Source organism: Lagopus leucura, unplaced genomic scaffold, assembly GCF_019238085.1.
Source record: "Lagopus leucura isolate 7727_CA_CO unplaced genomic scaffold, USGS_WTPT01 Super-Scaffold_739, whole genome shotgun sequence".
Lineage (NCBI taxonomy): Eukaryota > Metazoa > Chordata > Aves > Galliformes > Phasianidae > Lagopus > Lagopus leucura.
The window spans coordinates 17,457,290-17,474,207 of NW_024962255.1; the positions used below are offsets into that span (position 1 = coordinate 17,457,290).

General features: G+C 40.7%; 1 protein-coding gene across 1 annotated transcript; it reads right to left on the minus strand.

Annotated features, from left to right (window-relative positions):
• Nucleotides 1-3,885: 3,885 nt before the first annotated feature.
• On the minus strand, nucleotides 3,886-15,941 carry GDF10 (growth differentiation factor 10). Its single transcript, XM_042863064.1, has 3 exons — nucleotides 15,650-15,941; nucleotides 10,344-11,248; nucleotides 3,886-4,643 (listed from the first exon to the last, which is right to left on the minus strand). The coding sequence occupies exons 1-3, from the start codon at nucleotides 15,939-15,941 to the stop codon at nucleotides 4,452-4,454; spliced, it is 1,389 nt and encodes a 462-aa protein (XP_042718998.1). The 3' UTR covers nucleotides 3,886-4,451.
• Between the last annotated feature and the right edge of the window lie 977 nt (nucleotides 15,942-16,918).

The following is a 16,918-nucleotide window of genomic DNA, read 5'->3' on the forward strand; positions in this document are numbered from 1 at the left end:
TCATTCTAGAGGATATATTCTTTAACAGTTTTTGTTTCTCATTTTGTGTCTCTTCCAGAATTTCAATGTTTTTCTGAAAAGGTGAACACTGGAGCTATACATGGTTTTCTAATGGCAGTCTTCCAGTGCCACATGCAGAAAAAAAATCTCCTTTACTACTGGATTCTCTGCTCCACAGTGCAGCTTTTCGTAGCTTTCATTAGCTCTTTTTACATAGCATCATCCTTGATGCTTCTATTACACTGCAGGTCCATGACACCCACCAAATCTATTTTAAAAGTTATAGTTTCCAAGGGTGCAATCTTCTGCTCTGTAAGAACAGCCTCTATTCCTTGTGTCCAGGTAGAATATTCTGCATCTGCCTACCTTAAAATGAGTCCTGATTGCATGGCTAGATCAAGCATTCTATATAAATACCAATCTGCTGAACACTCTTGTGCAAGTGCTGTGGAGGTTGTTGTATATAAAAGACTTCCAGTTCATATATAAAGATGTTACGTATTGTCAGGCCAAGTGTCATCTTTGCAGAAACTTAACAATGAACAGTTTCATTTAATGGCAATTCCATTTGTAAGCTGCTCTTTGAAGTTCGGCAGTGAGACAGTTGTTAGTTGGTGTGATGCATAAATATATTGACATTGTCCAGTAGTTTCTGTTAATCATACTGCCTTGTGAAAATGAAAAGAAACAGTTTACAAAAACATTCTAATTATTGCTTTTACCTCTGGCAATTAAACTGTGATCTCAGAGAATTAAATGGAATGTTGTAGTAAAAAACGTCCTTTAAACTTTGCTGACTATTATCAGCTGATTTCCTGGTTTATCTGTCTGTAATCATCTGCTATTGATCATCCTTATTTTTTGGAGGATTAATGAGATTATTTGGCTGTTTATTTTAGGTGTTTGTCAATAGTAACTTATTCTAGAAATGTAAACACTGAGTGGAAGGGTATACAGCATGGCCATGGAAGTCAAAGAACTGTTAGGAGAGAAGATTCAAGATGGTGTGGATATCAGCTGACAGTATTTGTGCTATTTTAAAAATAATTTATATGTATTAAATTCAAAGTTTCCTTTTCCAAAGGAAGAATAGGCATTCAGAGACCCAGAAAGCAGCCACTTCTAAACTAATTGTGGTGAAAGCCTGGTTTGCATTAGAGAATTGACAGATATAGCTAAACCACTAAATGTCTTGTGACAAAATGAACTTCTTCTCTAAGTTACAGTACTCTACTAAATGAAATAAACTTTAATAGTAAGAGAATTTCCTCTTTTGTGTAGTAAGGGAATGCCTTGATAGCTATGTAACTTATGGGCATAATTTTCTTTGGCCCATGCTAAATTACGTAGTTACGCCAATCTTTAAATACAGACCAGATCTTTCAGGTTTCTCCAGGTATCCTAAAAAGATAGGAATAGCATTTTCCCTTACATCCCATAGACCTTATAACAGATCTCTCCTAATTATTTGCATCAGCAGATCTTGGGTAGTGAATACGTACCCAAAGACTAATTCAAGATACAGAATTTCTTAGGGAAAAAAAAACACAATAGACCAGAACATAAATACACTATGCTAATATATTATTCTCTCCAAAGCTGTTGCTAAATGGGATAAAGATTGCCTAGAGGAAAAAAAAAAAAATTCTCATAGAACAGAAATGGCAACGACTTAAGACGCTTTGGGGAGTTTTATGCTAATTTGGTAATTGCTGTTCTGTAGGAATAGGTGCTTAATTTCTGATAATTTTTCCTTTTTTCCCCTATATTTTACCATCATTGTCAACATTGATTGAGTGTCTCTTAATTCATGAAAACACAAGACCCTTCATTTTTAAGGGAGATCTTTAATAGCAACAGTACACAAATGTTTGTCTTAGTAATTCCTGTGTAAATCCCTGTAGTGCTTCTGAAGAAGAAGTGCTTATCAAGATCCATGATGTTTTGGCAATTGTAGTTAGCAGTCACTACAAGGTGTCTTAGGTATCTACTTAAGAGTGTTACAATAAACGGGGAAGAAATGTTGATAGAGTAACATTGCAGACACTCCTGTACACACCAAGACTTGCTTTTATGTAGGTTAGTGGGGAGGGACACATTTACACAACTCTATTGCCTGGGAACCTGCACCCCATGAATACAGAATATTTGTGATAGAAAATACCTTGTGCCTTAGCAGGGTGGAAGCCTTCCAGGTAGTAGGTGTTGTGTCCTTTCCCTGAGCAATATACTTCTAATGCAATAATAGAGAAGAATAGACTGTCCTTCAAGGAGGAAAGGCTTGGCATCTTGCTCTCTGTGCTACCTCACTGGTTTCAGGAGTTTGTTCTGCTCCTGGTCTGCCTAGATTATTGCATACCAAGTGGGTGAAAATGGAGCACATCACCAGTGTGTCCTGGCATGGAGGGATAGAGAGAAAGAGAAGTGACAGGCTCAGTAATGGAACATCAGTTGTTAGAGGAGTGTTGCTTTTATGAGGGCTATCGTGAATGTATCAACAGAGGATCATAAGAGAACTAGAGGAAAGCAGTTATTTCTGTTAAGACTTTTAATGGAACAGCTGCCAAATATTGTGTTCCATGTTGAAGTTCATTGCTGGAAAAAGAATTTAATGAAAGTTCTGGAAAGACTTCAGAAAAGAGCTATGAGAAATTGTTTTGAGGCTTAGAATAATAAGAAATCAAAGTACCTATTTAAATCCTAGCCAAAACGTAATTTGACCCTGCTCTGTATACTAAAAATACACAGTGAATATATTTGGGATAATAGACAAAAGGGATCTAATAAAAATAGGTTACAGTAAAATCCAATGGATTGAAGCTAAACCTCAATAAATTCAAGCTACATTTAAGCCACAAAAAAACAAAGCTTTTGGAACAACTACTAGTCCAGTAGAAATAGATTATCACTTGAAGTCGGTTAAGCCAAATTTATGCATGTTTTTCAATATTTCCAAGCTTATAAAACAGAAGCTCCATAATACACGATGCAAAAACTACTGAATGTAACAGAGAAGATTTATAGAATGACAATTCTACTAGTTTTAGATACTACTGTTCCTTCAATTTATTAGCTTTTGTTAAAAGCGTGTAACAATCTAGAGAATATAATTTACAAAAATATAAATCTTGGTTATTTTTTTTTTTTTAGTATTTCAACATATTAATATATAGTATGTGTTGCTCAGAGCACACGTTTAGCAAACTAAAATCATCCAGCAAATAAAAAGTGTGGGGTGTTACATTATGTCTTTTGTAGAACAAATTATGTATTAATACAGGGTAACCAAAAATGTCAGTATTAACATACGGTGTATGTGAAAGCCTATATAGTGCAAGGTTTATTATTGCACTTATTCCAAGTGCAAGACCTTGCACCTGGAGTTGTGGCAACCCCTGCTGTAAAACTTGGGAGATATAAGCATAGAGCACAGACTGCTGAAAAGGACCTGGATGCGCTAGCGGGTGGCAAGCTGGGCATGAGCCTGCAATGTACCCCTGCAGCCCAGAAAGCCAGTGGTGGCTCAGTGTTCTCCCCAGAGAAAAGAAAGATCCAGGGATACCTGATAGTGGCCTTTCAGTATCTTGAGAGGGCTAGAAGAAAAGAAGGGGACAGCATCTTTAAAAGAGTCTTTTGTAGTAGGACAAGGGAAAATGGATTCAAACTAAAAGAGGGGGATGTAGATTGGGTAGAAGGAAGAAGTTTTTTTTACAATTGGGGTTGTGGGGCACTGAAAAGGTTTGCCCAGACAGGTGGTGGATATTCTGTCCATGGAGACATTCAAGGGTGGGACTCTGAGCAGCATGATGGAGCTGTAGGTGTCCCTGTTCATTGCATATATATATAGCATCATAAAGGTCCAAATGACCTTTAAGGATCCCTTCCAACTCAAACAATTCCATGATTGTATGATTCTATGACAGTGTAATATACTTGCTTCCTGAAGAAAATATACATATTAAGCCCTTTATTACAGCATGTTTTTCAGTATAAATATGCAGATTATGAGTATTTTAGGCAAAATATTTTGTGTACAGAAGTGATATTCTTATATAAGCCTGCCTTTGCAAGTTCACTTCTCATCTTCTTAAGTAATCGAAGAGATAAAAATAGTAGAAATAGCATATAAAAACATGTTTTAGTCTTTTGATTATGGAAAACTTTACATATAATTTTCTCACTAAATACCAACGTGTCTTGGATAGGTGGGTTAGGAAAATTTTGTAAAAGTATTGAATGCCTGGAAGGTGAATGTACAAGTCAAATGATATACTAAGGCATATCCTTTCAGGTGGGCACGTGTATTATTCTCTTCTCTTTACACACCTTCTGCAGAAGAATTGTAGACTTGCATTCATCTGTCAACTCAAGAGGATTCATTTCCCATTTACAACTTCCCAGTGCAGTCAGGCAGGATCTGTAGGTGTTGTTGAAGTTGTATTTGTATGAACTTATCGGCAGGCACAAGTTTCAACTGACATATTGGGGTATACCTTCAAAACAACGTTTTTGTTCTCATCTAAGAACAAGACACTGAGTGAGCTCATTTTGTCAGGAACACAGCAGGGCTCTGGGATGCCAGGAATGATTCCCACTGCTTTCACAATGCTCTGGATTGTAGCGTGATTTGATGGTCTGACAACCTGGAAGAGAAAAGGAAATGGTCATTATTTCGTTTATGAGAAGTCTCTTTCCCAAGAGGGCTTGGAAAATGACTACAAGTGTGCTTGTGGGATTTCTTGTTTGCTTGTTTATCAAAAAAGAAATCTATGTGATTGACTCACAAGGCCACACAGCACAGTCATGCCCTCACATTTCCAGCCTTCTTGCTCAGGATGTGTCCAAGTTTGTACGCCTTCTGCTGCCTTCATAAATACCAGAGGAGGGCACTGGTGGCACAGGCAGCAGTCAGCTGCCTGGAAAGAGAATTGTGTCCATGACGGTAGCTATTAAATGCTGGAGGCAGGTATGCAGGAGAAAAGGGCTAAGGGGGGGGGCATGCTTCTCAGCTCTAAGTTATTTCTTATCTGACTGGGAAAATTGGCTACTATAAATATTTCCAAAAAAATTGTTTCAGTCTTGTAGTAATACTTCTTGTATAAATTATGCTGGAATTAGTTACATTTTCCTGGAGCAATTACTGTGGTTTAAAATAAGTGCTCTAGAAGCAGGTAGAATATATGGACGATCTCACAAAGCGTTTGGTAATCAGAGGACCCTTGCAAATGAATACTTGATACCTGCAGTCTGCCTGCTACCCTCTGTCTTCCTCAGCAAACTCCCCCAACACCCAAGCTCCTAGCTAGTCTTGAAATGGGAGGAGAAAACAAAAGGCTGAGAGAGCAGGAAAAACATGAAGTGAGATTTCACCACAGCTTCGTATCTATATACTGTTTAGGGTGCTGAACCACCCTATCTGTTGATTTTCTGACACAGTGGAAAATTATTTGAGAAATGCTATTAGCTATAATGGCTCTGAAAATAGAAGAAGGAGAGCTAAGACTTATGTTTAGCTACTAAATAGTGTACTATTTATTACTCCTATTTTTTTTTTAAATAAAATAATTTTTTTTAAAGCATGTATTGAGAAGTTACACTTGGTCCTTGTAATCTGAGCAATGGAATAGTACTAAACAGTTTTTACCAGTTCTGTTGCTTCAGGTACATACAGTCAAGCAGAGGTTTACCAGTGAAGCAGTGACAGGTGTCAACCTTTCTGTGTCATTGCCTCAGCATAGCATTGAATAAATGTTCTCCAAGTACACGATGCAGTAGTGAGGCATGCAACTCATCACTGAGGCTGAAGCTTCGGTGACTCCTGTTCATATGTCATGCTTGAATAATCCCAAAAATGAGTGCAGTAACAGCTGATCAAATCTGTGTGGTCATATTTGGCATTTTGCTACAGTTTTAGTAGTTTTCATCAGATTTGGTACAAGTGACACTTTGGGGGCAAAAAAGAAGAAATTTGCAAATCTCAACATGGAAGCAGATTCTTCGAGTGAGAAGAATTAGTCTCATGTGCTTTTTATTTTTCAGATAACTATGAAGTATATATGAAACATTATTTATCATGAGAAGTTATGCAGTGCATTGCTAAATCAAACAATGTTTTTTAAGAATTATTCAATTCTGATACATTTAAGTATGACATCATACCAGAAACTCAGAACAGACCTCAATTTCTACAAATGCTTCTAGCTGTTCCTTATTTAAAACGACTTCACGCGAACCATTACAGGGGCAGAATGTGAAATCCAGTTGTGATTCTTCAGTGTTTCAAGACAGCATCCCTGTCAAGATGGTCCCAACAGGTGACCAATCCTGAAAAGAGCCTTTCTGTATTTATCGTGCATTGGCATAATTAGCAACAGTTTACTCTCTCATGCCACCCTTAATCTTAGGATTTCAAAGCTGTCCTCAAACAAGCAGCAGTAAATTAGTCTAGTGTTTGCTATATGAAGTAGAAATAAGTTTTGTGTCAGCAAATCTGGACAGCAAGACAAATGGAAGTAGCCTTTATGTATACAAGCAATTGCAGAGTTTAGAAATTCAAAGAACTGAAGCTCCTAGAATCTAGTTCTTGAAATAACCTGTATGACAAACCTCCTGAAATGGTCCTTTATTCCTTCATAGTGCTACTTGTAACAGTCACAGATCTTAATCTACTACTGAAACAGAGTTTGTTTACCCCATGCAACAAACAGCCACCATCATTGCCTTCCGTGCCAATTACTTTGTTGTAGAATCCCCACATATGAACATGCAGAAGATCCTGCAAGGATCTTCTCCAGCCACACAGCCTCTGGTAACTGTGGGGAACAAACAGATGTGAGCCAAGTTCAGTGAGAGCAGCTGTCACCCCTGAAACTAGTTACAAACAATTCAGCCTGAGTAAATCAGGCTACCAAGATGACAGCACTAATTAGGTTTCTAATGCCTGGAAGCGTGCATATTATGAGCAACAGTGCTTAAAGAGAAAGCTGCCTGTTATGGAATATTACCCTGTGTAGAATCTGGCTGCCTGAGTCCTATACCCACAGTGGAGCCAAGCAGCACACCCATCCCACATCCAGCCAGGCTCTAAATTTTCCAGCCCTTCTGGAAATCTGGCCCAAGCACTCCGTGACCTTGGGCTGAGCTTGACTTTAACCTTTATACCAAAGTGCTGAAGTGGAAAGATGGAAAGTCTGAGTTGAATGCCCAGTAGGGATGGTACTGGGCAAGTACTATGTCTTAAATGCTGGCTACTAATTTTACCCATTGGGCAGCTTCTACTCTTTCTTAACCTCTAGGACAATCCTAGCTGGAGGAAATTTTAACCTCAGAAAACAAGAGTGTGTTGATGTAGTTGAAAAGTAAATTTGAAATTCTTCAGGCTTCACTCCTTATTCCTGCTTTATGTCCCTTTTAATGTCTGCTTTATCATGAACCTACTGATAAAAGAACACCCTCTGCCACATATTAATAAGCAGTACTTCTTAGCTTCAATAAAGTTTGTTTTTTAATGTTGGGAGTGGAATTAAAACTGAAAATCATAAATGATGCTTTCACAAGGACATAATTGAGATTATTCTAATTATATTGATAAGGGAGAAGATGTATCCAAATGCTGGTTTCTTAGTGGTAACCATGGCCACTGAACCAGAGGCATGACATGGCAACAGAAGTCAGTAAAGCACTATCAAAACTAATGCAGCATTCCTGTTATGGCAGCTGAAAATGCAGTTTATCTCGATGCTAACATAGAGGTAATGTTGGAAATATGTCTACATACCTGAATGAGACTGATGTCTCAAGATATTTCTTAGCATATAAATTTTCTTTAAATAAGATGACTGCATGAAAAAGTTACAAGCATGAAGTCCATAGAACTTGATCTCATATTTCAGAGTAAAGAGGTCATGGATAAATACACAAAATGAGCCCCGAGCTGCTATAGCCTACTTGTTCCTATGCATAAGTTAAAATCTAAGAGTCCTGTTGGGTAAGCTTCAGCATCTTCCGGCTTAAATAATTTGTATTGTCTTCATGAAGCATTCACTTTAAACCTTCTGTGTAAATAAATCTTACCCTTTCCTGCTGGTCAAGCTCAGTTTCTAGCATGTAGATATACATGACATCAAAACCCCCTATCAGAACAGAGAGGCAGAATTAACTTTTCTCGGCACAACAAAGGGTTGCACTACTAAATGACTGTACTACACAATGCACAGTCAGGGAATAAAGGTTTCAGTGGCAAGGTAAATGAACTTGAGACAAAGCAACTTGTACAAGTGCTGTTTTGTATCAAGAAATGCAGTCAAGTTAGATGTACAGATGTACTAAATAAAAATAATCTTTCAGTGTGATGATTCCCAACATCCCAAGCATATGATTCTGTCCACAATTTTAAAAGAGTTCCTCGGAAATAAGTTTTGTTTCTCCATCACCAGCTGACTGCATGGTCTGAGTCTTTATGACTGAGAGCTACAACCAGCCTTTGATGTAGATCTAGAAAGATTGGATGCATGCTTTCCTGACTTCAGACATATGTGCAACAGCAAAGGCTATTTCTCCTTCCACAATCTTCATAGTAATTTTCATACTCTGACCTGAGCTGAAGTTTCATTCAAGCATGCAGATATCCTACTTGTCCTTGCTGTGTTGGAAGCCATGATTTTAATAAGTTAAAACTGTGAATCTGTCTGTATGCTTTTTCCCTTAAAAATACAAAGCTAACAAAAAGTGGACCTCCAAAACAAATCTAACTAAAACCCCCAAATCTGGGTGTTCTATTTTTTTTTTTTTTTGACACCAAGATGCTAGTATAGCTACAGTAATTCTTCTCTAAGTAGCACATTGAGAATTAAAATGGTTTAGATTTCCAAGAAAATCTGTATTTTATAGCAAGCAATATTTCTAGATGCAATATTAAATAAGTCAGCAATACAAGCTTATTTCATTGTTCCAACTATAAATGTGTCAAATCTCCTTTGATTCTGTCAGCTTCTTTGTGCCATAGTGTTTTGCTTACAAGAAGCCAGGTGTGTTATTTTCCATTTCTTTGGTATGTATGAATAATGCATTAGACCATGGCACAGGACCCATATTCCTAAGCTGCGTTTTGTATTTTGAGTGATCTTTCTATACTACAACAGAAAGTGAGAACTGTATGTGAGCCTCTGCAAGTTTAATTTTTGCCAGATTCCAGATTCATCCATCAGTTTATGTATACCTGGGTCAGCATTGGCCAGTTACATGAGAATATTTGGTCTGGACACACTTCTTCACCCCACCCTGAAATCTGGATTTTCACTGTTCCTGGACTTAAACTAGCCTGCATATCTACTCTTCCTGCAGTCATACTACTGATTTCAACATAAGCATACATCAGACCCTATAGGGCAGATTCTTGTCTCAGAGCTTTGATACCCTTTTCTGGAAAACACTATCAATTACTTATGGGCAGAGGGTTCACATGAAAAAAAAAAAAAAAAAGGCAGTTAAATGAATAATTGGACCATTTGTAGGTTGAACTGCAAAATAATTACTTTCTGAACATGAATGTTATGCTCTGCTTCAAACCTTTGCCCTTTATCTGAAAGCCCTATAAAGTGCAAAGAATTTCTGCATTGCACAGGATTGCCAAAATTTCTGCTTGTTGCCATAGAGTAAGTAAGTTGGGAGAAGGCCAAATCAGAATTCCACTAGAATTCAAAAACTTCATATTTGCCTCTTTATTAGGAAATTTCACACTGCTTCTCTAGAAGGAATTCAAAACACCGGAGTTAGAGCGTTACAGACAGCTACTTGGCATTCTCTGCTGTATATGGAAAAGAAAGCTTTTTTTTTTTTTAGCTCCAGCAGGATTTTCTTAATTTTAAGCCTTAATTAAGGAAGCACTTAAGAATTTCGAGACAAATAGCAGTTCAATTGGCATTCTTATTTTCAAAGTAACAAGCAGTTTCTTCAGTTAAAAATGTGTCATTATCCCTCAATTTTTTCCTAAGGTAGTACCAGTGGAATTCAGAAATATTTTGGTACAGCACCTTGTTTTATTAGTTTTAATACTGTGGTGATACCACACCAAAATAATTTGGTTTAGTGTGTAACCCCAAGGTAAACTTCAGAGATTTTTTATTCTTCAGCTGAAATTAAAAATAACTTTTTAAATTTTTTTGCACTCTGATGAATGGTAGAAACAGAGTAGAAACAGTGCTGCTTAAATGAGGTTGAACACAGCATCAGAAGGCAGTGAGATGGGTAGAAGTCTAAAGGTAAAATCTAGCTAACAAAGTAGCCAGGTAGGCAGACCAGTAGTCTACTATTTGCAAGCTAACAGCAATGAAAAGGCATGCTACCTTGGGCATTGGAAATTCACATGTCCCTGCACAGTAGTAGGCATCAAAAGATTTGGGAGATATGATCCATTCATTCCAGCCAATATCCGCAAAGTCAACTTTCATGTATCTTCTTGAGCAAATCCTAGGCTCATTCCACTGTTTTCGCCTTGCTTTCTTCATTGTTTTCTCATCAAAGTTTAGCACCTGAGACTTTGCAAGCATTTCTGTATTTTCTTGCCCTTTTCTCCTTCGGTCTTTACGAGAGGCTTTTGGCTTCAAGGACTTGTAGGCATTCTTCCATATGTCATGCTTATCGTATTTATTGTTATACTCTACGTCTGGCAATTCATTGTTCTGAATAGAACTAGAAAGGTAAGTATCCCTTCTGACTCGAGTATCAGCAGAAGCATTAGGTGACAGACTTCGATCCCCATCATTGGAAGGGAATGGGTCATAACGCTGTAGGGTGACAGACACACTGTTAGGTTCAGAGATTGCAAGGTCATTGGCATAAACCAGTATGTAAGGCAAATGACTGGTGACCTGTTCAGGGAAGCCTTGGTGTTTCTCCCCAGAATCAAGCTCAGCACAGAGGATAAGCTCTGCGGATCGTTTTGATTCTTTTATGATATGTGAAATATCCTTGGCATGCCAAGCCCCTCGCCTTTGAAGAAATACAGTGATGTTCCCTTTCAGTTGTCCATAGGCAGAATTCTGGGGGATGCTTCGGAAGATGAGGTTGAGCCGCAGGATGGGAGGCAGGTGTAGGAGGCGGCACGATGAGTTCTTGGATCGCTTACAAAACACTTCCCGGTGCCGAGGATGTTTGTCGGCATAGAAGTGAAAAGTGGCAGCAAGAACCATCTCTGAATCCTGCATGGATGTTAGATTGAAGCAGTACAGGGGCTTCTGCAACAAGAATTCTGCAAAAGAGCAAGGAAACCATTATAAATATCCAAGATAAAAACAACAGCAACAATAACAAACAAAACACCATCAATCAAACCACTCATCCTTACAAGTGGATGAGTTAAATTTGCTTTTTGCTTACTCTCTTCCATCCGGGTAGTAGATTCAGCTTGTTGGAGTCACTTCAGCTTAAAACGGTGCAAGCAATGTTTGCAGTTATACTTAAACATAACTTTTCCTATGGCACATGAGCAGATAACATGTCTAGATAGAGCATCATGTCTCCATTGACATTAATGTTTTGACAGCATCTCCCTTGTTCTCTGTACTTCACTATATGCATAGTGTTCTTGGTAACATACCTGGCCCAAGTGAAACATACGCTGCACGTGGCAGAGAAGATAGCCCTTGACAAGTATCCTTTTTTCAGAGGCATACCGCTTACTCCCTTATTACAGATCAATAAAATGCATAGGAAAAATATGTAAGACTAGCTTAAAACTATACAGGAAAGTGGTAGCAGAACTAGGAGGTGATCCCTGCTTTCTTAAGCTCAGACTGGTAATAAAAAGCATTAAAGGACAATAGTGGGTAACTACTAAATTGGTGCTTGCTGTCTTCCAGTTCAGATATGTGCTGGCTAGAGTAATCATTTGGACTAAACCACAGTGAGTTACACTGTTCACTAATCCCAAGACTGCATAGATAGTCTGGAAGTAACAGTGGTTCAGTAGAAAATTTCCACCCACACGAGCTGTATTTTTTTCCTAATGCAGTGAAATGGAACAGCCTGTACTGATACCCATTCAGTAACGTTTTCAAACATGGCAGAGCAGCTGACAGGTGGCATTCCGTGATGCAACCCTGCTTGTTTCTGCAGTTCAAGACAGGATTCTTATCAGAAAACCTTTTGTCAGTACTAGTCATGTCCAAAGATGCTCAGTTTATGAAAAAATAAGAGATTAGATTCGAGTCTTTGGAGTATTTTTCTCCTAGCACTATCAGTTCTACAGAAACCTCTCAAGCTTATGCATCTTTGGGATAAAAGTGTTTCAAATGTGAGTGTTTCAAATGTGGGCTGCGCATGAGAAGGGAATTTGGAATTAGAGCTCGGAAAGGAAATCTAGATTTTTCTAAATTAGTTCTGTATTCCGAAGTGAAACGAATTACAAAAAAATCAAATCTCTTTCTAGTAAAGAGTCCATCTACAGCCACTGAAAAGCTGGAAAATGCCTGGAAGTGTGTTTTTTGTTAGAGACTGAGGAAACCTGAGTTTTGGAGAAAGCATAGTAGTATAATAATAATTAATCATATCATTCATGCTTTTATCAGTATTTCAGCCAAGAATTGTTATGCTTTACAGGTCTACTCTTAGTTGAACGGTACTAGCTATATATATTATTAAAGTTATTAATATTTTACTGATTGTATCTACCTTCCTACAACTTCAAGTTCAGGATGCAGGAAAGATGTACTGAAGGTGTATGCAGAGATGCGTAGAAAAAGAACAAGGAAGTGGCCAAAGAAAGAAAGTAGCTTTTAGGGGTAATCCACCTGCTAGGAGAACACTGCATTGCAGTAAGTGAAGATTAGCAATGCAGATTTACTGATAACATATATGAAAAACAATATGCAGAAAACCTAACTTAAAATGCTTTTAAGCTATGAAATAACTTTAAAGCAACTGTAAATCTCTAGAGGCCAGAACTACAGTTTTGTGAGAAATCTTTATTTGCTTTTCTTTCACAGACGCACAAAACAGTCTTAATTAAATTGCTGCTATTTTCTAGTCTTCACCAAAGCCTGTGCTTTATTTAGTACAGAAGATGGATGGCATTCAGGGAATGAGACTGAACTTTAAGAAGCAATTTGCAGGAGGGTTTCGTGGCTTAGGCAGCTGTTTGCTGCCACAAAGACCAATTCTCTTGTCTCAGCAACCTAGATGAAGTTGGGCAATAACTTCATATCTCACATTTGGTAAGAAACTACGTTACAAAGCCACTTATGACTTGACTGTGCAGCTAACTTTGGTCAACTTGTGCTGTTTTCTAAAGCTACAAAGTTCTCTGAAAACTGGAAAACATCTAAAGAAAAAATATCTACAGACTTGTTTGTCCTGAACTAAAACAAAACTTGAACTATGAACTAAGTGCTTATCTCTCAGCACTTTATCAGAGAAGCAACCAACTCTTGTGAACACACGTGGAGGTGAGTTGAGAAGTGGTGATGAAATGTCTGTGGAAAACTCCTAAAGCGCTAGACAATTCTAAATGCTGCCAGAGAAACAACATTATATTTGGAACAGGTGCAGAATTCATACGCTATGCAGCAATTAGCTCACACTGAGTATGGACTACTATTACATCATAACCCAGACAAAACAGTCCATACCCTTTAAGGGATGTATGCTTTCTGAGGGCTAAATAGCAGTACAACTCTGTAGCTGAGAAGACCTCAGTAAATGCGTATGATGATGGAACAAACTAAGTGTGGGCTGACATGTTGTAACTGTAGTCCACTTTATCACAGATGCTAGAGCGTGCAATGTCAAGGGGCTTTAAGCTGCAGAATAAAAATAAAAGGTTACAAGTTTTCTGAAGGGGACTAATTTTTTTAAGCCCATTCCTTGGAACATCAAAGAAAAAGTCATTGTAGGTAGAATCTGTTTTGCTTACCTAGATAAGAAATGTCATCTATATTTCATTAAGATGAGATACTCCACATCTTGTTAGGTGATCATACTGATTTATTCTCTCAGAAGAACACAAGAATTTCTTGGAGGATGTAGAGGGAAAAGGAAACCATACTGACTGGCAAGTTTTTCCCCTCCCTTTATGTTGTGTCATTCTGTGGTTCATTTCTGACCATTCATCACTAGTCCAATGAATTAAAAAGAAATAACATCTTTTTTTTTTTTTTTTTTTTTTTTTTTTTTGTCATAAAATGTGCAAAGGAGCTTCTGTTTTCACGTTGCACATATTACTGGGGAGAGACAGAACCCAGTAGAGAAGGTATACAGGTGGAATACAGGAGAAATGAGTTTAGACACAGGTGTGTTTTATTCCTGCTGCATGACTCTATGCAAGTTACTCTGCAAGAATCTGTCATGACCTGATAGATGAGCAAAATGCTGGCATGCAGTTGTTCAGTGCCACCTGCATGGGTAGGAAATGCTATTTTGATGTTTTGAAACTGAATTTAGCCATGTGGATGTAAGTTACCTGAGGGAGGGGAAAAAAAAAAGAAGAAAAATTATTCCGTATTTTATTCCTACCAAATCACTCTTAGTGGTATGGGGCCTTGCTTGGATAGCAGCAAGTATCACTTGAGTATTAGTTTGCCAGGAAAAGTACAAGTAGAAAGGGGAGGTCATGAAATAACCACTCACAGTGAAAGCTCCTTCCTAACCCCTATTAGTTAGCAGCTGGCTAATGATGTAAAGCACGAAGGTTTATTTTCCTCCCAAATGACTGCAGATACTGTACACCTTTACTCCTGGTTTACATTGTCGTTAGCCACATTATCTTCCACGGGATGCCCTCCTTCTAAAACGGACTGGATGACTTTTTAATATTACATCTGACACTGGATAAAAATCTAATTGATATGCACTATAGAGTATGAACTATTGTACAGTAATCTAGTGACCATTCGCTGATAAGTCACCTATTATTTGTGCCTATGAAAACAATTCTTCTGTAAGTGTAACAAGTGACATTCTAGAAACCATCCTCATTCTCTAAGAACCAACATTCTAGTTATGATCTCTAACTCTAATAAGAGTCAACCAAAGGAAGACATTTTCCAGATGGTTATTTTAAGTTTCCTCGTCAACAGATAACAAATGTGAAGAACACCAACTAAGTAAAGAACTTATTTCGAGGGAAATAATAGTATGTGTGCTGTTGCATCTCCATAGGCCAGCCTCCAGCTAAGTAAAGAAGGAAGTAAAGCATCTGCCTCAGGTTCAGGCGACGCGAGAGCCCGAGATGCTGAGCAGCTTGAGACGGTCCCGTAGGCGGCACTCCTAGAAACCTCGGAGCTGCGCCGGCAGCTGCAGCAGTCGCTGCTCGGGGCGTCTCAGGAAAGGTCTGGGAACGGCGCTCCGTTCGCTGACACTTCGCATCTCCCGCAGCGGAGGCTTTCTGGAGGCTTTCTAGAGGCTGACCGCTTCGGGGCAGATGCTGTTGGTGGACAGTACTGTCAGCAGCGATGGGAAACCACCCGCGAAACAGAGGAGAGGCATCGCATCCCCATATTAGACAGGGTCCCCTGGCGTTCCCCCCGGCTGCGCAGACCCCTGGGGGGCGGGACACCCCGCAGCCACTGACAGCTGCGGGGAGAGCCCTGAGCTTCAGAGCGAAAGAGCAGCGAGCAGGCGGCGGCGGCGGATTCCCCCCCCCCCGTCCTCTTACCTGGCCTGCCTTTGAAGCTGCGGACCGTGTTGCCGTGGCCGGGCCGGCTCCCCTCCCGGTTGTACTTCTCGTAGAGCTTAAGCATGTGGACAGCTACCATGTCCTGAGCGATGCTACTCAGCGCCAGGGGCTGCGGGGCGCCCCCGCGGGGCTCCGGGCCGGGCGAGTCCCGGGCTGGCGGCGGCTCGGCGGTGCAGCCGAGCTGGTTGCCCGCGCCCTGCCCCGCAGAACAGCGGCAGCCCGCGGGCCGCAGGGCCCAGAGCAGGAGGCAGCAGGCCAGGCGGGCGGCCATCGGGGGCTGCTGCTGCGGGCGGCCGGGCGCAGAGCGGAGCGGCGGCGGTTCGGGCGCTGCCTGCGGCTCGCTCTGTCCCGCACGGCTCCGCCACACGGGGACGAGGGGGTGGTGGGGGTGGCCTCCCCCCGCTGCTGATGCCGTCTCCGCCGGGCCAATCCCCGCGCCCGCGGGGCGAGGAGCTGGGGGTGGCGGGGCAGGGCGAAGGGCTGTGAGGGGTGCGGGTACCCGCGAAGCGGACGCCGCGTCGCTCCCGAGTGGGGCTTCCCCGATCTTTTAAGCGTAGCGGGGAAAGGCTCTAACGGAATCAGCCCTCAGCCGCTGATTGGAGACGCATGTCCTCGCCGCGGCAGCGAGCAGGCACCTTGGCTGCCTGAGCCAGCGGGGTGGGGGCGAGGGAGCGGCGAGAAATCCCCGCTAAAAGGCAGAAGTGAGCACAGAACGGGCGATGCCAAGGGAGCAAAGGGCGAGTGGACGAGGGTGGTGTGAGGAGCGGGGGCATACACGCATGCAGGAGGAGGTGCGGGGGCTTTCTCCCTTCGGACCGGCGGAGCTGAAGGCTCTGCCGTGAAAAAGGAGTGCCGAAAATAGCGGTTGTTTCCAGCAGTCCGGAGAGCAGTGAGGTCCCGTCGGGTCGGCGCTCAGGAAGACCCCGTGTGAAGCAGCCAAGAGTGCAGCAAGGGTCACTGATAATTGCGAGGAGATGCTTAAATAGTAGGGGTTAAAGGGGATGTGCACGGGTAAACTTTCGTCACCGGGCTATTTCCATGTGTAATCTGAAGGAGGAGAATACCAGGGTGAATTTCTGAAGGATTTACATGGCTTAGGTCGGAGGGCGTTCATTTGAAAGTGAATGGTGCGTGTTGCACTTATCCATCATGTGACACAGGTAGTTCTGAATCCTAGCTTGTAGTCACCCAGTGGGCAGAAGATCTGTCACAGTGAACAGCAATTTTAAGGCAATGTATAATGGAGGC

What these genes read in the sequence shown, in the direction of transcription:
- GDF10 (XM_042863064.1), bottom strand. Translation starts at nt 15,941, where the DNA reads ATGGCCGCCCGCCTGGCCTGCTGCCTCCTGCTCTGGGCCCTGCGGCCC. An exon ending in CAGCTTCAAAGGCAGGCCAG is followed by an intron (nt 11,249 to 15,649) that starts GTAAGAGGACGG and finishes GCTCTTTTGCAG; the next exon opens with AATTCTTGTTGCAGAAGCCC. An exon ending in GTGAATTTCCAATGCCCAAG is followed by an intron (nt 4,644 to 10,343) that starts GTAGCATGCCTT and finishes TTTCTCTTCCAG; the next exon opens with GTTGTCAGACCATCAAATCA.